This window comes from Nelusetta ayraudi, unplaced genomic scaffold (assembly GCF_046127955.1).
Source record: "Nelusetta ayraudi isolate G7.1 ecotype Tasmania unplaced genomic scaffold, CSIRO-AGI_Nayr_v1 ptg000019l, whole genome shotgun sequence".
In the NCBI taxonomy this organism is placed as follows: Eukaryota; Metazoa; Chordata; class Actinopteri; order Tetraodontiformes; family Monacanthidae; genus Nelusetta; species Nelusetta ayraudi.
In genome coordinates this window covers 2543713-2567918 of record NW_027466069.1, presented here as the reverse complement: position 1 = coordinate 2567918, position 24206 = coordinate 2543713, and the positions used below count along the sequence as shown (strand labels likewise).

The following is a 24206-nucleotide window of genomic DNA, read 5'->3' as shown; positions in this document are numbered from 1 at the left end:
TTGAAATGAAAATGTGTTAAATTTATGGGTGCTTTTGAGCGAAGAGCAAAAGAAGAAAAAGGAAAAATGACTTCATGGGAAAAGCAGCCGTTACTTGTGACACGGAGAAGCATTAAAACAAAGTTGCGCACAAACCTGCAAGTGAAACCTTCTGTTTGGACAAGGCGACTAAAGGCAAACAGGCAAACGTACTTGTGAGCGTGCGATTAGCTTATTGCCTATGTTACATCGTGGGCAACAAAGCGCGTAAGACAACAGAGGGGCCGACGGGGATATTGAGTACAAGACAAAGTGCTGACGATGAAGTGATAGTAAAAATCCAATAAAGTCAGTGACTAGCAAACACAAGGACGCAGACGGACGAGGGGAACAGAAATTTCCTGTCCTCCTACTGACCTACTTTATGCACGCACACACACACACACACACACTGGGCACACATTCCGGGCACAGGCAAAGTAGACAGTCAAGTGCTACACTCAACTGAGGCATGAGGGTCAGCCTCCTGCCATCAGCGCTCTCAGCCGGCCCGTGTGGCATTTTCATCAGCGCACGGCAACAAAGCGTGCCACGCCGTTAATCCCATTGTCCGCGGAGCGACGCCTCGCGCCGCTTAGACACTCCTCCTGATGAGGATTTATCAAATGGCTCTGAGTGATGGACAGACTTGAGGCTCCGCCCCCACCAGAAGCCACGAGCATGGCCGTGACACGGCCCAACCTCCCCGTTGACGGAGAGCCCATCGACGGATCGGCTGAGAAAACGATGCCTCGGCACCGGAGGGCCATGGCTCCCTCAGCAGACGGACATTTCTTTTTTCTTCACATTTTCTCCTTTTTCTTCTTTTCTGTCGTCGGTTGCCTGCTTTAGGCTCCAGGCTGCCGACAGTTAGACACTGGAACCATCTTTGCGGTTCGTGGGTCTCGAAAAAAAAAAAAAAAAAACTCCAGACATTCCTCCAGGGCCATTAAGACAGCGACTTGCCAAGTTCCTGGCACCGTCTGCTCTGATTTCTTTTATAATGTGAGTGATGAGAAAGTACTGCAAGTCAATGCAACCTCACTCAGGGGGTCAAAGTCTGACTTGGACATTGATCGCCCCTTGTGGTTATTCCAAGTCCAAATGGTACAACGAGAAACCCAGGACACAATAAATTACAATGCAAGACAACGTAACAATACAATATGACATAATAAGGGCTGTCAAACAATACATTTTTAACTGAGATTAATTGCAGAATCTTCATAGGGTCGTTCTTGAAACCATTTTCTCGAGTAAAGAAGTTAACTGCCAGTGCTCCATCGAACGCAACATTTTCTAATAACACATTATTGTTTGGGGGATGTCTTTCGGAGGAAGCTGTTGCGAAGGCAGCAGGGAATTGAGGCGGGACCTTCCTGTCGAGGGGCGACAGTACTAATTACTGCACCCTACAAGTGTGTGGGTAACATAACACTTGACGTCTGTGCACGTGTGTGTGTGTGCTCGCATTTGCACGTGATGATGTGTGTGATTCCGGATAATTACTGTGATGGACGCAACTCTTTCGCCCTCTTTAGCAACAATCTTGGACGCTGAAAGCAAAGACTGCAGTTTTGTTCTTTACTACTATCATCCTGTTAGTGCACACGCGCACGCACGCACACACACACACACACACACATGCACATACAACAACAGCAACGGTGCAAATTAAGCAGGATTGTGATTTCATATGGCAGCTGTGGCAGCGCCAGTCAGCTGGCCTGCCAGGCGGAGGCAGAGCAGCGGTGCCTGCTGGGTAATAGGGGGTAGGTGTGGGGTGGGAGGGGCGTGGCTCCGGACACTCTGTGCCAGTGGCTGCTCTCCCCTCAGCTCGGCCCTCTGGACTCCTGCTGTTTTTCTCACTAAGCCGTGCACAAGGTCACTCCTATGAGGCCACCGTTCAAAGGCCAGATGTGACATGTGGGCAGAATTTGTTTGAAAGTGCCTCATAATCAACAAGGAGGCGGCGGACGCAAGCCATGAGTTTTCACGGCAAATTTCCGCTGTACTTTTATGTTTGAGACCACGATTGAATGCCGAGATCTCCAGTCTCGACTTTTGCACGTCCGTAAGTGAAGAACTGAGTACTTTCCAAGTCAACGTCTGGGTTCCAGAGGCAAAGTTTAGTTGTGACTAAAACAGAAAACTATGGTGTAAATACACAATGTGGATACAACGACGCACCTGGACAATATTAGAAGGTTTTTCTTTGCTTTGACAAGAGTTTTGGTAGACAACACTGCCACACATCAATAGCAGTAAAATGACACAGATCATTGCAGACTTGCAGAAAAAGCCTTTGAATGTGCAGACAGGATGTTACGCTCCAATGTTTTCTGTGTGCTCTTTCAGACTCATAAAACTGGGAAACGTTCCAATCTGGCACGTCAAAGTTCCAAAATTCAAAAAATCCGTCCGTGAACCGGCAGCCAAGCCAAAACTAAGCTCTGTACTCCACGCTGGCACCGCTTGTCGACCCGCAGACAGAGAGACGAGACCCGCGCGTTTTGTTCTCGGCCAGACTGGATGGGCTTTGCAGACGTGCGCTCGCTAGCTCGCTCGCTCGTTTTCCCCTGCCTCTCCCGCCCGCCTCCTAATCGCCATAGCAACTGAACCCAGAAGGAAAGAGAGTAAGGGACACAAAAGATTATCTATCAGCGGGGCACGAAATCATTCCACGCACACGCCGCGCCGCTCGCCCAACAACTCGTTGCTGCAAAATCACCTGCACGCCGCATGACACGCTCGCAGGTCCGGGCCAAACTAGCCGCCGCTGGTTCTATTGACGCTACTAAATGTTTATTAGTGAAAAAGCTCACTCTAAATTCAGCAGAAGCATCTGCGTTTTTTTTCCCATTCCCATAATGAATCATGTATCTGGAGTGAGAAATCTCCATATGGCTGCTAAGAGGATGCCTGATGAATATGCAAAATCCATTTGTTGCAGCTCAGGTCCACCTGCAAAGTCTGGGGAAAGTCAAAATGTTACCATTGCACTCTTTTGTTGTCTTATTTTCTTCATTAGGCAGGCTATGTGCTGAGTGATAAGAGTTATTCGGGGGCAGTTGCCCCTGCTATGTTGCTTGCGATGCAGAATTGCCTGCTGGCTTTACCGCAGACCGACAAGACTGATGCTCTCAAACGAGAGATAGTAGAAAGAATAGCTGCAGGCTGGCGGTGAACTAAGAGCCGGGTGGTTCCTAACTGCCGATCGATAACAGTCGATGATGGAAGGAAACAAAACGCCTCAGCTTTGGTTCCCTCACATGTTTTTTTATGGGGGAAAAAGAAAAGACAGGTAAACATGTATCCTCGTGAAACATTAACATTAATCTGAAGGAAGCACCAGCGAATGGATTCACCTACTGGGCAACAACTGGGCCGGTGTCATGCACCCGCACCTTGTACGACTTCTGCGTGATTGTCACTTTCCACCGCTTTACTAATTTTCCCCAGAAAACGGCCTCAGCCCCTGTTCTGCCGGGAAGCGTCCTCAGGAGAGGAGGCGCGACCAGATGGCTTCACTGCCTGCCTAGATGGTTGTTCTCAGCCACTGCGCCGCTGCAGTTGGCGTGTTCCATGCCTGCCCAGCGGAGCGAGGCAGCAGAGGGAAGGAGGGGATTCCTTCCGCCGCGGAGGCAGAACAATTGAAATAATAAAAGGCGAAAAGGAAAGCAAGATTGCGAGAAGTGAGACGCTGCGGCGTGACAAAGATCCTGAACTCTGGAGAACCGTCTGGGCTGGAGTTTGGGGGGGGGGAGGGGAGTAGGAGGAGTGGGGTTGGAGGGGAAGAAGCATGGGGGAGCTCTCTCTCTCTTCCCCCCCTCCGCGCCGTTGGAGAATTCTTTCTAAACAAGGTATGGAATGCACTCCTGCGTTTCATAATTTGTTCCCTCATTCTTCCCCTCTGCACATTTACAAACAGAGGCCTGAAGAAGGAGGGGAGGGGCGGCGAGGGGAGGGAGGGAGAATCGCACAGGAGCCGTGTGGACCGCTAGCAGCGGCGGCACGGCACGGCGCTGCACTGCTCCCCGTTTAGCCGAGCAAATGAGGGAAGTCGGAGGAACTGCAGAGGGAAGACGGTGAAGTGGTGAAAGCTTTGGAGGAGGGGGACGGGCAAGGCGGGGGGTCATTAATAACCATCTGGCAGGCACGCTGCCAATACAAGAGGGGGGTGGGGGGTGGGGGGACGAACGGAGGAAGAAACACGGAGAATGCCCCAGGAAATTTTTCTTTTTTCCCCCCCTCCCCTCGGTGTTCACATTCCAAGCCTACAAAATCATGCAACATTCGCCGCCACTTTGGGGTGATTTCTTCATCCGGCTGCGGGGAAACTGGGAACATTGGGTTACTGCAAGTTTCCTCATCCTGCCTCCATTTCTCCTCCTGTGTGTGCGCGCGAGTGTGTGTGTGTCTACGTGTTTTTGCTTTGCATGTGCAAAACCGAAACAATATGGAGGAGATCAGTTGGACACACAGCCGAGAGGAGACGTGGGGGGGGGGGGGGGGGGTGCAAAGTTTAAAAATATCTTGCGCTGCCGAACGGAGCGCCGGGCTGGGCCGCGGCAACTCGGCCAGCATACCTTCGATTTCAGCTGTTCCTGCTGCTTTTTCCACAATATCCAAAGTTCTGCCTTATAAGCTGAAGACGACGGAGGCCGTCCCCGATAAGATGGAAAAAGAAAAGAGCAGCCGGCTCCCTCGGGGGAGCTGCTTTCCTTCAACTCGGGATGTTTCTGCAGAAGCATCGGGACGTTTTTTGTTTTTTTTTTCTCCTCGCAGGTAGGACGAGGGAATCCTGGGGATCCCGAGGTTGCCGTGTCGCTGTGTCGCGGCCGCCGAACGAGGCGATCGACCCTGAACCAAGACCGACGGAACGAAAGTCGTCTTCCCACAGTGATCGTGTTTTTCTTTTTAGCGTAAATTGCCTGGAAAGTGCAGCAAACGAGCCATTTGTCGACGCCGCACGCAGCCAAAACGCAGCAGAAGTGGCTCCACTGAGGGATCAGCCCTCCGCCGAGTGATGCAAGTCCGCTCGGCGGTTGCACAATTTGGCAAAAATGATTGATCAGCCCGCTGATAGAAACGATCCCTGGAGGAATTGGATGACTAATCCCTTTAATTGCTGCTGGAAAACATGCACGCTTCAGGTTTTTTTGGGCGGCCATAACTTCCCTGGAAGTGATTCATAATTATGCTGCAGATTTAGTGTTGATATGTTGAGGATTTGCATTCTCTGCACGCACATCTGTGCAAGAGAGAGAGCAGCAAGTCCAAGCGCTGTTCTAACATTGTGTTCATCTAACATGCACATATTTTACACTGTTCCCTTTTATTGAGCAAAAAAAAAAAAAGCATATGTCTGTGTGTGTGTGTGTGTGTGTGTGTGTGTGTGTGCATGCGTGCGTGCGTGCGTGCGTGCGTGCGTGCGTGCGGGTGCGCACGCCATGGCTGGGGGGATTGTCCTAACCCATTGCATGCATGACTCAACCCCTCACACTTGCACATGCACAAAGGAAAAACATTACGCTTGCCACAAAATGCACGTTGGAGGCAGCGCGCAGTCACTCCGACGCAGAGCTGAGTCCCGAAGACTGGAGCTGCAGGACAGACCGCAGATTGGAGCGTTTGGGTTTTGTTTTGTGTGTTGCGTCGGCAAATTGTGTGTTTTTCTTTCAGACCTGCAGTCCCAGGAAAGTTAGTTAAAGCAGCTTAGTGTCTCAGTAGAGCGCAGCAGGTTGAGGATAGGGGGAAAACACACAGCCACATCACTGTGTGTGTGTGTGTGTGTGTGTGTGTGTGTGTGTGTGTGTGTGTGTGTGTGTGTGTGTGTGTGTGAGTCATCTGGGGATGTGCAAAGGACACAATAAACCTTTTACAAGTCAATCAGCAAAGCTCAGAGACGGATGATGGAGGAAACCTGCTTACGTTTCTTGGAAAAAAAAAAATTGTTTCTGCTGGTTTATGGCTCAGTTTATTAACCCCGGCACGCATCCATCCGACAAAGAGCCCACATGAAGGCGTTTTCAAAGCATAGGTGAAAACTTGCAAAGTCTGAAATAATCAGATCGGTTTCCGGGTGGCAACGTCTAGCTACGAAAGCAACAACAACGTCGTCCACCTGGAAAAACTCCCTCCGTGTCGCTTTTATTTCCATTTCCTTCATTATGAATATGCCGTCCAGTTTTTGACAGAGCTGCCACGACAGCAGCGGCCAGGCTAATCTCTCTGGCAGCGGCCAGTGTTTACAGCTGGAAGCGGTCCTTCTTTTCCCCCGGACTTCTCCTCCAGCCGCGACTCCCTCATCCCCGTCGGTGAAAGAAGCACTTCTGTTGATTTCCACTGGCGCGAGGCACGAAAACTGCCGGCGACCTCTCGCAATGAGCGAGGAGGCGTGTGCTCTTTGCAAAATGTGCAAGATTCATGTCGGACGTTTTCGAAAAAAAAAACGCATCTCAGGGGGCGGCTGGAGCTCCTGCGTATTAGACCGGCTCTCGGAGAAATTCATCTTTTATGTCGCATTCAGGTTACGCGTGTCTAATTCCGCACTGTGCAAAAAGGCGTTTATCATACGGCCTGAGATGTTTGTTTGCGTCCGGTGCAGTTTTAACATGCGGCACAATGGCAACTCGAGCCAAACCGAAATGAAAAGAGTTACATTGGGATTACAGCGATTTCCATCCAGGCCTGACTCGCCGCCTGGTGTGAGGGTGATCGCACATCCGTCCTACACTTGTCTTTATGTCGCTGGCTCCGTCTCTCTGACGGCTGTTACCTCGGGGTGCATCCCAAATACCACGGGCCGTGTGGGAGGCTGCGCTGCCTCGAGATGTGACGGCTAGAAAACGATTGTCTCTCTCTCTCTCCCTCTCTCTCTCTCTCTCTCGTTTTAGAATCCAGCATTACACGTCGTTCCCAACATTACCATTTATGTATAAGGATAACATGTCGGCCATGGCGTCAGTGGGAGTCTGGAAAGGCTTTTTTTTTTTTATGTGAATTCTTCTTTTGAAATTCGCTGTTTGATCCTCCGAAAGGGGCCAAACGCGCACATTATTTTTTTTCCTCCCCGCACTCTGTTCGATCCTCCAGACTCGCTTCAGAATGTTCTCTCTTTCTGGACTTGTCAAAGGCAATTTTGCTAACTGGCGCTCAACAATTATAGGCCCAATGTGTTACACTTTAAAATGGTCGACTGGAATTAAATGGACAAATAAAATATATATGCATGTTTTCTTTCAGAGAGATGAAGTCGGTAAAATGAAATGACGGGAGACGGAAGACGAGACTAGAGGGATTAACATTAACACCATTTGCAGTATTCTCTCTGACCAGTAGTTGTCGTTAAATTTCACACACTAGACCTTTAAAAACCCGGTCTACCTTTGTGTTAAACCTCTTCATTCGTGACTTATCCCCTCTGTTAAAGCCGTTTAAAAACTGTTAGCTGATGCACAAATAAGCTTTGCTGGGTTTTTTTTTTTTCTTTCTGTAAGCTATGAGTGGAGGTGCTTGGAATCCCACCACGTCCTTAGGTTATCACAACCCAAACACCGGCAACTCCTCTGAAACAGATGTGGAATAAACAGCAACAGACTGTTTCTTCCTATAAATTGTGTTGAAGAGAAAGAAGATGAAGAAAGAAGATGAAGAAACAGACCGGCAGCATGACTGGCTCCGATATAAATACACCCTTACACACCACTGTGTCATTTCCAGTCATCAGTATAGGTGCTATTAATGTGAGCTCGGATGGGAAATCACATTGCAGCTGACCAGTAGTGACTCTCACTGTTTGTTTTTTATAGGAATTCCAGCTGATTTCATTCGTTAAAAGTTAAATTTAGAGCCAATGAAGAGCCAGTACTAACATTTCAAGTTGTGTTATGCTGTGTTCCGGTCACGTCAAGGATATGGGATTTCCACAAAATGTCCACAATACCCTCACAGTATTTGTGTTTTCATATTTCGTCTGATCTGTAACCTGCGCGCTCTTTGGTCTTGATGTATTTCTGCTCTCTCTTGCTTTTAGTGGCATACACATTTGATCTACAACATCCCTCCTCACCTACCCTGACACGCACGCACTCGCACTCGCACACACTGAAAGCTCCACCAACTCCTATGGAAACGCTTGATTGCAGACAATATCAAGCGATGACACACACGCCGTCTATTTTTAAAACGCTCCTCGACGCTGTTTGCTGGGAAGCAGCGTTCGCTAATGGCTCTCTGACAGTCAATCAGCTAATGTGCCGCGCGGAGCTAAAACGTCGCACGCTCCTCTCCTCTCATTACCCTCCATGTGCGCGCCCCGTCACCGTCTGAGCTCCTCTGCATCGGTAGAGACGATAAATAAAAAAATCATTCACAAGGACTAAGACGATGACGAGGTGTATTGACATTTTCTTCAACGATTGAAAACGAGCCGAAAGTGTCCGCCTGAGACGAGATCCATTCAGAGCAAATCTTCATTTGTGGAAGGAAATGACGATTTAGAAAGTGGAGTTTCTACATACACTTTCCTTCTAAAGAGGAGATGGGAAGAAAACCAATCAGAGCGACTTGGTCAGGAAGTTGCGTAGTTTGTACACACATATTGTCTGGTACAGACTAGTTTGAGACCAAATGTTAACAGCGGGGAGGAAGAGGCAACAGGACATCTGGGCACACTTTGTAAAAACTGTGGCGCGAAGATATCAGGAATCGACTAAATCTACTGTGATTTCAGTCGACTAAAATGATTATGATATTTCGTCAACTAAAACTAGACTAAAACTAAAACAATTTAGATGATGTGACTAAAACTTTAGAAATTTTAGTCAAAAGACTATGACTAATACGAAATCAAAAAGAACAACCGTCCATCTGCTCTTCTTTTCAACCACAGCCCCTTGCTTACTTCGCTGCGCTAGCGCTCCACTCGTAGCCGGTACCGCACACTCAATCACTGACAGCCGGTGAGAGACGACTCCCGAGTCCAGTCATCCATTCAGCGGCTTCACCTCATGAGATTGGTGTTGCTCTCAGCGATTGAAGGCCTGTCACACATATGGCGGTGGGGAAGCCAAGCCGCGCCGCAACCGCGTGTCATCGACCCAGCAGTGCGAGTGAAGTGCTGTTGTGCCCAAGTAGGAAGTGAATCACGGCACGCACTGTAATTTAGCCATGCTCCGAACAGCCAGAGCACTCAGATGTGGGCAGCGTGCGACTGAGACAAAAGTGACTGAAAGGAGGAAAAATGCTTTGTTGACTGTTGACGAGCAAAGCCAGAAGACATTGTTTTTTTGTCTCCCCGAGACTTCCAGCATCCTGGCACACCAAACAGGCAGCCGACCGACAGACGTGATTGGACGGCGCTGCGGGCCCGACCTGCGAGATTGTCGCCTCGCTGCTGCCAGAAGTGGCGAGGACGTCGGCCGCTGAACTCAGACCTGCATTGTTCGCTGTGTTTCCTGTAAACAGCCGAGCTGAAACAGCAGGGTTCTGGGTGACCATTCAGCCTGGGGCTCACAATGGATAGCACAGACACATACACACACACACACACACACACACACACACACACACACAAACGCACACAATAAATGAGGTTAAAAAGTCAAGCACATCAGATGAACTAGCAGGAAGAGAGCGACAGAAAGATGCAGTGAAAAGGAGGGAAGGACGAAGAGCCGTTTAAGAGAATTCGCCGCAGCTGACGCACTTCCCGCCGACATCCTGTTAATTATAGAAACCGGTCTTTTGCGCGGGGCGCTGATTGAGAGGACTGGATGCGAGCTCCTCAGCCGAACCGCAGCCGATAGCGACATGGAAATGTACTCTGCGTGGCCCCGCGAGGAAGAGGAGGCGCCGCGGTGCGCGGCTTCGCATTAATAGTTAAACCTCCAGTCTGAGAGGCGACCGCGGCGCGATAATGTGGCTTCACCGGAGGGAGTAGCACGTTTGGATCTCCCCCACTTCCCATTAAGAAGCGTGATCAAGGGGGGTTCAGTGCTTCTAAAACAACTAAACTGTCTTTTCACATGAGAGGGGAAACAAAAAAACAGAAAAATAAAAGCCTCGGATACTCCACTTATCCTTAAGGTAAAAGCAAAGCAGAAAGTGATTGGATGCGGCTTGTGTGTGTTGAAATTGATTGATGACGGACCAATCACATTGTCCTACGCAACCAGGGCTCCAGGCCTCCCGAGGAGCAACACATTAAACTAAACTTGGCGACGTCCACCAGGAAAGAAAAACCCCTCAGTGTTTTATGTGAGTTTATTTATGTTCTTGCTTTAATGTGAAAAAAATGCCATCCAGTTTGTGCTAAAACTGCCCACATGAGCTAAACTCTCTTGGCTGAGAAGTCGCTGACTCTCTCCCTCTTTGTGTTCTTGCGGGGCCTTTCGGAGGGCAGTTCACAGCAGTTTGCGTCCTGCTTTGTCGCAACAAAAAAAAGGGGAAACTGATTGATTGCAAGGGGGAAAAATAAAGGCAGACTGAAAGTGCCTCCTGCAGGAGGTCAGCAAGACGGATGGTGGAAATTTCTCCGATTGTGAGCGCTCCATCCAGTCTCGCCAGGTTCGTCACAAGGTCCTGCAAGGGGGGGTGTCTTGCAGTTGCGTGTCGGTCCATAACTTTGTCTTTTAATAGCCACAATTGTTTCAATCTTCCAAACTCCCACATGCGTCGCGCGTCATGATCTAAGCGTGCACGTATTCGCTATGATAACACGGCGGAGGTGCAGCGGGGAGCCGCCGGCTATGGAAAAGGAGAATATCCATTACATAAGAGATTAAACTGGAGGAATCTGAGGTATGTATTCAACAACAGCGGCCTGTAATATGAAAGGCCACTCTGTGAGCCCCCCTACGTACTGAGACTCAGCGGGTAGGTCCGCTGTTTATCCCTTTGATGTAGTCTTGTTAAAAAAGGCGGGGTTGTGGGAGGTGGTGGGGGATCGGGAGGGGGGCGGACCGAGCACCCGGCGCAGCGCTAACTAATCTGCTGCTATGAGACACCCTTGTTGTTCTGGCTCTGCCTCCGCGCTTGGCGTGCAGAGGTCGGCGCAGCAGAGGACGGCCGGACGGGTCAGTCAGTGAGTTTGAAAGATTTTCAGACGGCCCAGTACGAGGCGGAACTCGCGTCTTCTTGCAGCAGTGAACATAAGCAGTAAAAGCATCCAATAGCACGGGCAGGACCGATGTGAGCAGCGCACGGAGAGACACAACGGAGGAAGATGAAGAGAAGTTCAGAATGATTTGCAGTTAGTTTCAGGCTCAGTCACTCCGGCCTGCCGAGAAAGCACTTCTTGGGCTCGCTCCACTCTTTCAGGCAGTGCCGCCCAAAGTCACGCAATGCTGGAAATCGTTCCCCTTGTGACGTCACAGAAGGCACTGACACCTCTTGGAGGTTCTCGCAGGTTCCTCGGTTTCTGGGATCTCCTCGAGCCAAATGTGAGGAAGAGTCCAACGCAAAGCGGCAGTTTTTCTGTAGGATTTCTTTTCTTTCTCACGCGATCAACGCAAATCCCGCCAAGTTGCTCCAGCGAAGTCGGGGGTTAGGAAACAAAAACAGCAGCAGCTAAAGATCTGAGAAGTACGAGGCCGTCAAACACCGTCTCAAAGTTCCCCACTCTGCTCCCACCAGACTCGTGTCCGCATCGCTCGCTGGCTTTAACTCAGCCACACGGTTCTAATGGACTCTTCCTGATGCTCTTCATTACACCGGAGAGGGGAGGAGGGGTGAGGCGGGGGAAGGAGAGAGAGAGGGGGGGGTGAGGACAACTGCTGTTATTTTTCTTTCTTTGCCCAGCTCGCTGTTTTCGGGCGGAAGAGGGACCAGATTCAGTTGGGTGCGTGTTCCGTCGGTCCACGTGCTGCACATTCCCGACCGACACTCGCTCATCGCGACGAGGGCGCTTATCGACCCCCCCCAACCCCCCCTCTCCTTACCCCCACCTCCCTTGTCTATTTTTATGAAAGAATGCAGGGATGCATGTGCACGAGCCTCGCCGTGCAGCCGCCTGCATCTGCGAGAGAGAGAAAGAGAGAGAGAAGGACCTTCTGCTCCCTCTCTTCCTCCCTCGCTCCGTCCTTCCGCGACAACGCCGACACACAACTGTTGCTGTCGCCGCCGGCGCTCGCGAGCAAGAGTGAAAAGGAGCGTCGGATAAAAGGGAATGAGTGTCAGCCGCCAAACAATTAGCGAGGAACCGCACCGGGAGGGAAGCCACAAACTGCCTTGTTTGTGTTTTTTTTCTTTTCTTTTTTCTTCAAGCTATGATAACGCTCGAGAGGATCTATCTCTCACACACACACACACACACACACACACACACACACACACATACACAGACGGGACGGGAGTCGGCGACACTGACCTCTGACTCGGGCATAGCAGCAGCCGCACTTGGCCAGGACTTTACGGAACAAGTGCTGGCAGCCGCAGCCTCTGAGGTGGCGGTGGTGGTGGTGATGGTGGTGAGGATGAAGGTGGTGGTGGTGGCCTCCTCCTTTCATACTGCTGGAGCATGAGCAGAGGTGGGCATGGCCAGGCACTCCTCTGTGTCACCCCCCTCCTGCTCCTCCTCCTCCTCTTCCTCCTCTGCTGCTCCTTCGAGTTGACTCCCTGAAGTCTTGCTCGCTCACCCGCGACGCAAGTTTCTATTTTCCTTTTTTTACCCGTCTGGAGTGTCTTTTTAAATATATATATATTTTTTTAATGGCCCCTGGGAAGGTGTCCGCTGAAGATCCTGCCCCCTTCCCTCTGATCAGCTGACTTTAAGGAGCACGCATCCAGACCGGCAGACCGGGGGAGAGTCGTCCCGCAAAAGCAGCAGCAGGCGGCATCAAGCGAAGCGAAAGAGATCCACACTCACAAGAAGGGGGTGGAGGAGGTGGAGGAGGAGGAGGAGGAAGTGGTGGCGGCGGCGGTTCCTCTCAGCTGAGGAAACATTCCAGTCGGACGGTGATAGATGGGAACCGTTATTGTTGTTATTGAACGTGCTGCCGCCTCTTTGCGTCTCCCTCCGCTCGTCTCTCCAGTGCTGTGTGTGAACTGCCCGGTCAAATGACACACTGGGAGACTGCTTCACAGAGAGAGAGGGAGAGGGAGTGCGTAAGGGGAGGGGTGAGGAGGGTGGAGTCTGCAGCTCTAGTTGCCGGCTATTCCAGGATAGCGTTCCCACTCCCCGAAATTTCTCTCCTCTTCCTGCCTCTCAGCTGTTTCTTTCTTTTCTTTTTCTTTTTTTGTTGGCTTCCTCACCCCTCTGCTCCTCCTCCCCCGACCCCCTCACCTCCCACCCTCTCTCTCTACACACACACACACACACACGCACACACAGCAGTCATCCCACCGGATGAAATGCCACGCTGAGAGCTGACCCCTGGAAATAGCAACAGCGGCGGCGGCAGTGACGCTCGGCGTTAGTCACAGAGGAGAGACAGAGGCCGCGAGAAGCTCCTGGGTGTCTCCTTCTTTAGCGTTGTTAATAGTAGTGGTCAGTAGTAGTAGTGGTAGTGGTAGTGGTAGTATTCTCACAGCTCCTGTTGTGGGCGATCACGTCTCCATTACTGACCTTTGTGTTCTTTGATGATCATGAGAGCAACACAGCGAACGTTGTCCGCCGGCCCACCGCCTCCCCTCCTTTGTGTGTCCGTGCAGGGAGCAGGAGTGTCAGATTTCACAGTGATGGCATGCTGGCATTCACTGTGTGCGTATGTGTGTGTGTTGCTGTTTGTCAGCGCTTGCAACATTATTATGTATCACAATATAGCGCGTTTCTGAAAATGTTTTGAATACAAATATCTCTGATTGCAACCCTGGTTAAGTCTGCTCCTGCTGAACGAAACGCTTATAAATGTGCTCAGCACCAGATTTAAAGGTCCCGTATTAAACAGCTTCCATAGTGTTTTCTATGAGTTCTGTCAGCTGGTCAGTCCTGTGGGTGAGCTAAAAGCATGTAAGGAAAGTCAGCAACTTCAGCCGCCTCCGCTTCTCTGTGTGTGAAAACACCCCTCTGTGATGTCACAAAGGGAGTTGACGTCTCTCCATGGTTAGCGCCCCAACCCCAGTCAGATGTTTAACAGACTGCTTGCTGCCTGGTCGCTTCGCTAACGTCTCCCTCCAAAATGTGCGAGGTCCAACCCAGCATGAGAGCAAGCATTCCAACTGGGGACTGCCAACAGAGGGCTAAATGTGCCGTTTTGGGGAAACCTCCAAGTTTGGGTGGTTCATTAATCAGTCAGTTTTAAATACCTCCGCTGCGAGACCTTTAAGGTTGATCGTATTGTCTTGTATGTGTGTGTGTGTGTGTGTGTGTGTGTGTGTGTGTGTGTGTGAGCGCGTGCGTTCATCCAACAACAGATAACCTTGCACACACACACACACACACACACACACACACACACACACACGCAAACTTTTAATCATTACGCTGGTAAGTATGTTAATCATGCATCATTTCACCGCAGCGTTCGTCTAAATCCAGTCACGCTCACATGTGATCTTCACATCAAAGGTGTTTTGGACTCAATCGACAATCCAGCAATAGATGACTCATCAGCCAATCATTTCAGACGACACCAACTCAAAGGGAGGCTGACGGAAGCTGAGAAGCGCAATTAGTCTGTCGTTAAACCATCTCACAAGGAAAAAAAACAAACTCTGCAGCAGCATGTTCTGATACCCGACCCGTCACTGTCCTCAGAGATTCTCTCTCTCTCTCTCTCCCTCTCTCTCTCTCTCCCTCTCTCTCTCTCTCTCTCTCTCTCTCTCTCTCTTTGGCCTGCTGATGACTCAGGCCGCAGCCCCTCTGCAAAAACTAATAGAGGGTAACAGGAATGAGCAAAGATCCCCTGATGCAGGGAGGCAGATCACACCCCACCACCACCACCACCACCACCACCACCTCTCATCCTCATCTTATAATGGATGCCCCAAAGCGGCCGTGATTGAAGAGGCAATTTGCTGGAGGGAAAATCGAACGGCGGCGCCGAACGTCTCCGCTCTGCTGCCAATGCGACGCGGCTGCCGAGCGCCCTCGGAGGAGTTTCACGTTTCAGATGCGGGTGAACAGGGGAGGAGAAGGAAGAAAATAAAGGATGTGCTGAAGGAACTGGGGACGAGGACTCAGAGGGCAGAGCGTCGCAAAGAGATCAAACGCCTCCTGCAGAAAAGTCACAAGGCGAATGCAAGGAAATCTTTTCACGTATCCCTCGGGGGAGAAGGCAAGAGTGGGTTTCTCTCAAGGCTTGCCACCAGGGGGCGTTTGCATACCTGTTGCATAAGATTGCTGCACAGCCCTGCCAGTGCAAAGAAACGTTTCTGTGTTTTCCTGCTTTCACTGCAAAAAACATTCTCTGAAATGTGTTTGTAGCCGGTGTGCATTGTGCAGTGATCTGCACTGAAGGTAGTTTGTACCTTTAAATCCCTGCCTTGTCATTTCTCTCACTTTCACTTTCCCTTATATGGAATTCTGCGGTCAAATAAATGACGTGCCGAAGTGATGCGTGCGGGAGACATGCACACACACACAAGAGCCGTCGGATGTTAATATGAGAAATATGAGGAAAATGTTCCTTCCCCTCCCTGCGAGCAGGAGATGTGAGGTGAGGCGTGCGTTACCACTCGTTCATCTTCCTCCTTTTATCTCCCGGCTTCACTCCTTCACAGCCACCCTCTCCTCGTCTTTATCTCCCCCATCACACACACACACACACACACACACACACACTACAGCTGGTCCATACACATATGCTTGCACCGGTTCGGAGGAGGAGGCCTGGATGTCAACACTGATGAAGAATGAATTTAGTTCCACCCCTTTGCTCTTAAAGGCACAGTGCGGAATTTGCTGGGATCTGTTAGGGTTAATAGTCACAGAAAAGGCATGTGTTTGTTTTGTTCTTATGCAAATGCACAAAAATTGCTGCCAGTTGTATTTTCTATTCAGTGGTTGAAGTGCAGGTCCGCTGGTAAAGCGGCAGCCATGTGGCTCTGCTGGAGATTTCGCCCTGTTTTACTGCACGGCCGGTGAGGACAACATGAGGGACGTCAGACGGCGGCTGACACCGCTGTGACCTTCACCAGGTGGATACTGCGCTCGAGGCTGAAGATGTTTCGCAGAGTGGCGGTAAACTTGGCGGCTCGCTGCAGGTGCTGAGTCACCCGACCAAGCAGTGTCATCGCAGTTTTGGATGTGTGACACGGGTGAAATTAAGGCAACGAAAGGGCCACGTGCACACATGAAAACATCGTACACCGATTGTGCCAGTTCCATTGTTCAGACCCCCTTTCCATTTTTCTTTCATCTCCTTCCAAAGATGCTGGAGTTACAGAGCATCGGTTTTATGAGATTGGAAGGGGAGGCTGCAAACAGAGGGCTAAACAGGCCTCTTTCAGGAACTAAATCTTATATTAAAGATGTTTTAGTTGCCTTGACAGTTTCGACTGTGACACCGGTCTTCTTCAGAAGCGTCATCCGACGTGTTGCTGCGAATGACACGTCTGAAGAAGACCGGTGTCACAGTTGAAACTGTCAAGGCAGCTAAAACATCTTTCCTACATTTTCTATTGTCTGATATGAGAGTCAATCTATCAACGAAGACAGTATGAACGTCTCTAGTCTCTTTCAGGAACTCTCACACACTGAGGGGAAGACAGATCTGGAAATAGGTGTAACATTGTGCCATAGATCAACGTAAAGCTGCTTCAGACACCCACTTTTATTTTGAAATTCAGCTGTTTTTGTGTTTTCACTTCACTCACTTTTAGCAGAGCAAAGCGCTGCGCTATAGAGGAAGCCGGCGAAGCCAAAAGCAATTAATACTCGCACTAATTACTGCGGCACGCTTCACTTGAGCAGATACGCCGTTGTATATTTGCAGAGTGACCCCCCCCCCACACCCACACACACACACACACAGACCCCCCCAGCAGGCCTCCCTCGGCCCCTTCAGCCAGATGAACCCCTGCCAAAACGCTGCTCGCTGCTCAGATTTCGCTTTCTTTTTTCCTCCTTCTCTCCCCTTGCTCTCCCTCTCCCCTAGTTCCTCTCTCTCCCTCTCTCTGTCTTCCTCTCTTCATCTCCCAGCTGAGCGCCAATTAAGGCAAACCGGCGTTCTGGACAAGCCGGCGTTGCAGGGGGAGGGGGGTAGTTTCTGATCTGGCTTCGGTCCCGCCGCCGAGCAGGAGTCGCAGAACAACCATCCTGTTCTCCTCGCTTCTGCTCGCTTCTGCTCGCTTCTGCAGAATCCCGCTGTTTTGTTTTTTTTGTTGTTGTTGTTGTTGTTTTCCCTCCAATTATAGCGATAGAGGCGCTGCCGAAGAACACACCAGGGAGACTTGCAAGTGTGTGTGTTTGTGCGCACTGCACCAGTGGTACCACTCGGTGCCTCCCACTGTCAGACCTCACCGTGCAGCGAAGCCTCTTCAGGGCCACGGCAGAACTGCACTGCACTGAAGGATAACACACTCGGGGGGGAAATAACTCAGAAGTAAATCACCCGCTAGCAGCTGTAAGCACGCTTCAAAAGATCCGTCTGACTCGCTGCTTGTCAGTGACATTTTTTTTCAAAGGAGGAATTTGTCAAAGTTTTCCACTAGCTGACAATTTTCTGTAACTCTTTGCACCATAGCGACACGGCAGATAGATTTTTTTTTCTGAATCGGTTGTGTTGTATCTCCAGCAAATCTTCCCAAGAAGAAGAAGAAGAAGAAGAAGAAGAAGAAGAAGAAGAAGACCTTTATTGATCCCACAGTGGTGAAATTTGCATAATTACAGCAGCAAAACTGTTCAGTGCAAGATCGAGAATTGTATGAATTAAAGAAATAAGGCAATAAAAATGAAATATTTGCAGTTATAAACGGAAAAGAAAAAACATGGACAGTTTAATTCATATATAGACTTTATTACACCCGAAAAAATGAAATCCGAACCAATTCCATTTCTGTTACGATAGCGTAGCCATATTGCAACAGCTGGAGGCTTCCAGGACTGAGAGCCACTGAAAACACCCTCTGCTGGAGCTCGGCCGGATGGATGAGCCTGAAAACCCCATCAATCTAACAGCCACGCTCCCCACACCCCCCCCCCCCCCCCCCCCCAACTACATATCACGGCAGTCAGAACCAAATGTTAATGCTAGGAAACTGAAGCTAAGTCCAGCGACCACCCATGAAGAGACGCTGTTGATTTATCTTTGATTAGTAATTAGTTGCGGGGGGGGGGGATTTGGGGGCCAGATTTATTTTTGAAGGGATCGACATTTGCAGCCTGAAATGGAGATTAACAGCAGCGTCGCTGCTTTTGAAATACGCACTGTCGCACTGTAAATCCCAAAATAAACAAGTAAGGGTGAAAAAGCAAGGGGCGAGCTGTTATTTCAGAACACACACACACACACACACGCACTGTGTGTACGCAGCTCCATCTGCCTCCCTCCTTCCGGGTCAGTGTGTGGTCTAAATGCCAGTGAGCAGCGGCCTGTGGGCTGTCCAACCTGCCTGACCTGAGCCGCCTGACCCACTTCGCTGAATTGCAACACAGACGCCTACAATTTAACTCCACAGGCACAGTTTTGGGTTTTGTTTTGTTTTGTTTTTTTGTTTTTTTTAAACAACAACAAAACTCTCTCCAGTGATTCATCCAGTCTTTACCGCACAGTTCTCAGGAGGGACCTGCAACGTTTCTAGCACATGAAGAAAGAAATCCCAGGAAACCCTGGATTGCAACATCCACCCACTGACAACCAAGCAGACGCGCGTGCAGGTGAAGACAAGTTGTATTGAACTATTTATCTTATTTGTTCTGCTTATCAACTGTTTTTGCCATTGCAGGCACACACTCCAGTCTTGTTGTTGTTGTTTTTTTTATTAAAGGTACCCGCCTGACGACTCCTCACACAGCGGCAAACAGCCCCGCAGGTACAGTGAAGCACCAGCAGGTGAAAAAAACAGCACAACCGCAAGTTGCCTTTACGAGCTCAGTAAAAGCAGAAGGGAAACGAACAGGCTCGACCACAACAACTTCATAAAGAAGCAACACGTGAACACAGACTCTGTAACTTAGCTGCCCTCATGTGGCCAGAGACGTAATTTGTGCCAGGCATGGAAAATTAAATCCATGCAGCAAAAGTGGTGACACTTTGAGATAATAAAAAAATTAAAAAAAAGTTATTAGATTATGTAAGTCTGAGAATCAGAACTATTTACTGTCGTTTATTTGCTCATTCTGGATTTTATTGAATTCTTTGCACTTCCTAGAACTGACATGCAGTATCGGGCCTTGGCAATGACTCGGGAATACATCTAACTTGAACTCCCAAACATCCAGGACACCTGTTTGATAAACATCTTTGTGCCCAGACAGTCTCTGGTCGTTTTTATTAATTATTCAAACTGTTCTACTGTGGAAGTCATCCGGTCCTGAATTATTACAGCTGTGTAAAGAAAAGAGGAAGAAGAGAAAAAAAAAAACCCTGCAGCCATTATTAGGTTCTCGGGTCCCTTGAGGTCATGGCTGCTGCATGAATGGCGCGACCTCACAAAACGCCTCACGCAAAAAAAAAAAAAAAAAAAACAAGACACGGACAAGGACGTGCATTGTGTGTAGTTTTGCACAAGTTTGCCGTTGTTGTGCTTTCTCAAGGGACCCGGGCCGTTCAGATACAGTTTTCCACCAATGTTGCACACCTAAAAAGCACAAAAATGGCAAAGCCACAGCAGCCTGCTTAAATGCTAGCAGTAGCAGTAGCAGTAGGTAAAACAGCCTCTGATTCATTTTGCATTTTATCGCTACTTTCTGCTCGCCTGGAGTTCCGTCTCCTCTTCAATTCAGCGGCGCGCGTTCCTCCTCACAAAATGCAAAGCACGTGTCCCACGTTGCAGAGGAGCACATTAACAAAAGGGGCACGTGTTGTTTGTACACATGACGAGCAGCATGCAGTTGTTGTTGTTGTTGTTCTAGCCGCTGCATCCTTTTCGGAGGGAATTTTGCCGTCACGTGTGGTCAGACGCATCTGATCCGCGGATGGCGAAGCAGCGGTGTTTTCGAGAGTGAGGGCCGCAGCTGAGACAAGCAACGGAAAAGAAGTCGGAGAAAGTCAGAAGCAGCGCGGGGATAGATTAGGTGGAAACGGGAGCCAAATTTATCTCGGCTGGCACTGTCCTGTGATTCCCGAGAAGCCACTAAGAGGCATCTGATTCCTAACGTCTAACAGATGGCCCTGGGAACCTCGTCCGCACGGAGAGCAGGGGCCCCTCTTCTGCTCCCCCAGCTTCTTTTCCACTGACACAGCACGACATGGAAACGGCGCGGCTCTCAACCGTAAACCCCAAGCGCAAGTCACTGTGTGTTTTATTAGGGTGGGTTTTTTGCTGAGTTGGAGTGAAATTCATAACAGTTAAAAAAAAAAAAAAAAAGTAAAAATTACAGCGGATGCAAAAACTGCGAGGGATGAACAAATCCATCCTACAAGAGTTTAAGTCTTAGCGGTAGAATTAGGGCGTCCATGTTGTTGATTTTCAAATCTGTGTTTCTGAAATCGGTAGCATACGGAAAACAGAGTAGTAGAGTACATGTAAACGTTAGAAAACACAAAAGTGAATTTTGCATAATACTTAGCATAGGACTTAGCAAACAAAAATAAAGACGATTACACGTGACTAAGTTTGAATTATGCATCAAATGTCGCCTGACGCAAGAAATTTTGAAGGCTAAAATATATGTACAGCAGATAAGAGCGTCTCCATTAGCCAGTGTTTGATGTTAGAGGTTTGTTGCTGTTGTTGTTGTTGTTGTGCTGGTTCAGACGTTTCCCCGCATTGTGTTTCATTGATTTTTCCATCCAATCCTTCCACTCGAAGGAGATCGGACTCGTCCGAAAAAACAACTGAGTGCAGGAGCGGCGCCTGGAAGTGAAGCAAACAAGTCGGACTTCTGGTCATCGTCCGTCCACATGGCGTGAAATACTGCCAATGCCTTTCTGCCAGCGCCTGCTTTCAAGGAGCTTCAGCAATACGCTGGAATAACATTTGGCAGCGTGAACCTCAACAGCGGACGCAGCTTCGCGCTGCAAAGACACAAGCTAGCACAAGATACTGTGAGACACTGACGACGTCCTCCAACGGGCCCCGCTTGCACGACGTGCACTCATTCTGCACAACAACTCAGCGGTCTGGCCACATGGCCGACCCCTCCGAGTACACAAACACACTCAGGCTAACCCCCCGAACCAGATCGGGCAACAAAGCTGCTTTTGTTTCATTGCACTCAAGGAAAAAAACGGCACCGCACGCAAAGCCTTTGACCACAAAATTTAGAATAAGTGCAACCAAATAGTGTTTCTGCGAGCCATCTGGAAAGCGTTGCTCGTACGCGCACGCCGGGAACTCCCGCGCTCTCAAGCACTTGGGCGTGGAACACGACACCGAGACTCAGGTGGAGTTTAACAAGAGCAAAAGGTGGAAAATCACTTGACTCTTAACTGATACTTTTCCTGAAACTTTGAGGGTCTTAGAGGGCTCTTTCTTTTCCTTCGCTCCTTTCGAATCTATGTCACAAGAGGAAGAAAGCCTTTGCTGAGCGGATGCAAAAGTTGCAGGCTGGTTGTACGAGCCCTCTGCCGAGCACATTCAAGAGAACCAATCAGATTTGTTTAGCTAGCCCAAGAGCCCAAGAAGTCTTACAGGTGTAAACCGTACTGAGGTGAGTGTGTAGCCACCGTCATCTTCAAGTGCTTAACAGAACTCAGGAAGCAAAGAGAAAACATTTCAAGAATTTTTTTTCATGTAAACACTCCAGCACGCAGCTACGAAACTGATGCCGTAGCAGCACCCAAGCTAATCTCTTTAGCAGCCGCTAATCCCGCTGTTTATAATCTGTCGTAGCTTCAAACTGCTGATCTTCTGCCTGATTTTTCAGAGCAGCCTGCACTTTCTCGCCCTATGACCTCCTGCCTCTATATCCATATAATTGAAGACTGATTGAATATATATCGTCCTCGGTATTCAGTACTAGTACAGAACTGAGAATGGCTACCACGCCAGGTTAAAATGTGACAATTACTTGTGGGGAAGCGAGACTTAGCGCCACCGCAGAGAAACCTGAGACTTTTTTTTTTACGCAGAGAGTCGTCGTCAGCCACCTGCGAGTTTGCGTTTCGCCGAGTCGGGAGCTGCGACTGGTTTGGTGAGGGCCAGTGTTTGGACTGGCATTGTCCGTACAGCCCGTTCAGGTCTTACCTGTTCCTTCTCGCCGCTCGGGGTTGTCTGCGGCGGCGGCCTGCTGCTCCCACTCCAGTCCCTCCGGCTCCCAGTGGCCGTGCAGGGGCCCCTTCTCCTCCTCGCTCGATGGGAGGTCCGTCTCACTTCCTTCAGAGAGCTGCACACAGAGATGCCTTTGTCAGCTGCACTCTCGAGGAAGAGGCCGTGGTCAGACTGCGCATCAGAACGCTTTTCAACCCACAAACGCAAAAAAAGAAGAAAAAGAAACGCTACATCAGCCTTTATTCTTACTACTGCTCCATCATCTACATCTTCACTTCCTTCTCTCCATTTCACACAGTGCAGGAATGCTGTGGAAATGATTCCAGCGTTTGCCACAGAGCGGGGATCAGACCTGCCTCTGAGACGGCAGATTTTAATCTTTATTTAAACCCCCTTGGTCCCAGAGTACAGACACAGACAAAGTTATTAGGCCTCTGCAGGGAAAGGGTGAGATTAAAATCACTTTTCAGCTATAGCGCTCCCTGCGGGGATGTTATATATGAAGAGAAGGAATTTCTTAAAGAAGGAGATGTAAAGGTTTAAAGATTCACCTTGCTCGAAGTCGATTTATGTTGAAGAGGAATATTAGAGGATCAGTATAGTACCAAGTTTTCATTCCATCCTTCAGCAGGGCAGCATCACGAAAACTTCGTCATATTTAGCCTTGTGTTTGCAGCCTCCCTCAAAGAGTAATAGGTTTTAACTTCCAAACCAAAACTGGTGCTTTGCTGTGGCTTGTAGTTTGGCACACTTAGAGCATGGACCGAACGCCTGCCCCTTGGTGTTGACACCAACGTGTAAGCGGTACTGTGCTTTTTTGTGATGTCACAAAGGGCATGTTATGAGTATGCAGGCAAACAAAGTAAAGGTTGCAATTCTCTCATTTCTTGGAAGTTCACTGACAGGCTAGAGAGACAAATTATTGTTAGAAAACTTTTCTTTTCTTTTTTTTTTACAATGCAGTACCTTCAAGATACCATTCATTCATCTATTTTTAGTGTGAATGCTAAGATAGAGGGCAGGGGAGAGGGGGATCAGTGGAATGTATCATGGAAGGAATAAAGGGTGGAAAAAATTTGGCCCGGTTGGCAGTGAGGCGTTCGACCTGCAGGAGTTTGTTTATGGTCAGATGGCTTAATCACCGCTACTCCTGCTTCCTGTTCCTCCTCAGCATCCAAGATTCCTCGCGAGCACTGAACGGAGACAAGCAGCCCTCCTTGCCACGGACCTGGCTGCTCGTGGTCTGCCGTGACCATTTTAGGTTTTACGACTTTTGGAGAGACTATGAATCAAATTTGGCACGTCGTGACGTGAGCCGAGAGACACTCGGCGACGGCGACTGTGCCCTCTGAGCCCCCGAGAGAAAAAAAAAACAAAATCCCTCCCTGCTGCGGCTGTAGCTCCACGATTCCGCCAGTAAAGCCACCCAACCCACAACCCACCCGAGCGGGTTCACAACTCACCCACTGCTGGTTGGGTATGGCCACAGAAGTCAGCAGGTCCGCCATGGCTCCCAGCAGCTGGTCGGTGCGCCCCTGGTTCTTCTGCAGAGCCTTCATCCTTCCCCAAGAGACAAAAAAACTACGCTGAGGTCAGTTCCCTTCTTCCTCCCGTCCTGACCTTTGCTCCGCTCTTCTCGGCTGTCTTTGCTCTCCGCTGCTCCCTCGGCTGCCGTCTCGCACACACAGGGAACCTCATGCACATTAGGAAACCGTCCTGGAGATGTGAAAAATATACCAGGGGGGGTCTCTCAGAGCTGCTGAGGCCGACTTATCCCCTTTTTTGTTTAGTCCACTGAGGACACGTCCCTTTGCTGCTCTTTGGCCTTCTGGAGAAGAATCAAATTTGCTCCTCCTCACTTTCTTCATTCATTGAGGAGTCAGCGCAGGCGGGTCCCGTCCAGTCCTCATGCGCGAGACGGCAAAAAC

The 24206-nt window shown here is 49.5% G+C and overlaps 1 protein-coding gene across 3 annotated transcripts in view; it reads right to left on the bottom strand.

Moving 5' to 3' along the window:
* Positions 1-24203, bottom strand: part of arhgef25a (Rho guanine nucleotide exchange factor (GEF) 25a) — a 48674-nt gene extending 24471 nt beyond the window's left edge. The window contains exons 1-2 of one of the 3 annotated variants that reach the window (XM_076026273.1): positions 23742-24203; positions 22255-22393 (exon numbers count right to left, since the gene is read on the bottom strand). In XM_076026273.1, the coding sequence (XP_075882388.1) occupies positions 22255-22393; positions 23742-23837 (235 nt within the window). In that variant the 5' untranslated portion in view covers positions 23838-24203. Of the gene's footprint in view, positions 1-12391; positions 13254-22254; positions 22394-23741 lie in introns of those variants that run through there. The other 2 variants (XM_076026274.1, XM_076026275.1) reach the window with 2 other exon arrangements.
* Between the last annotated feature and the right edge of the window lie 3 nt (positions 24204-24206).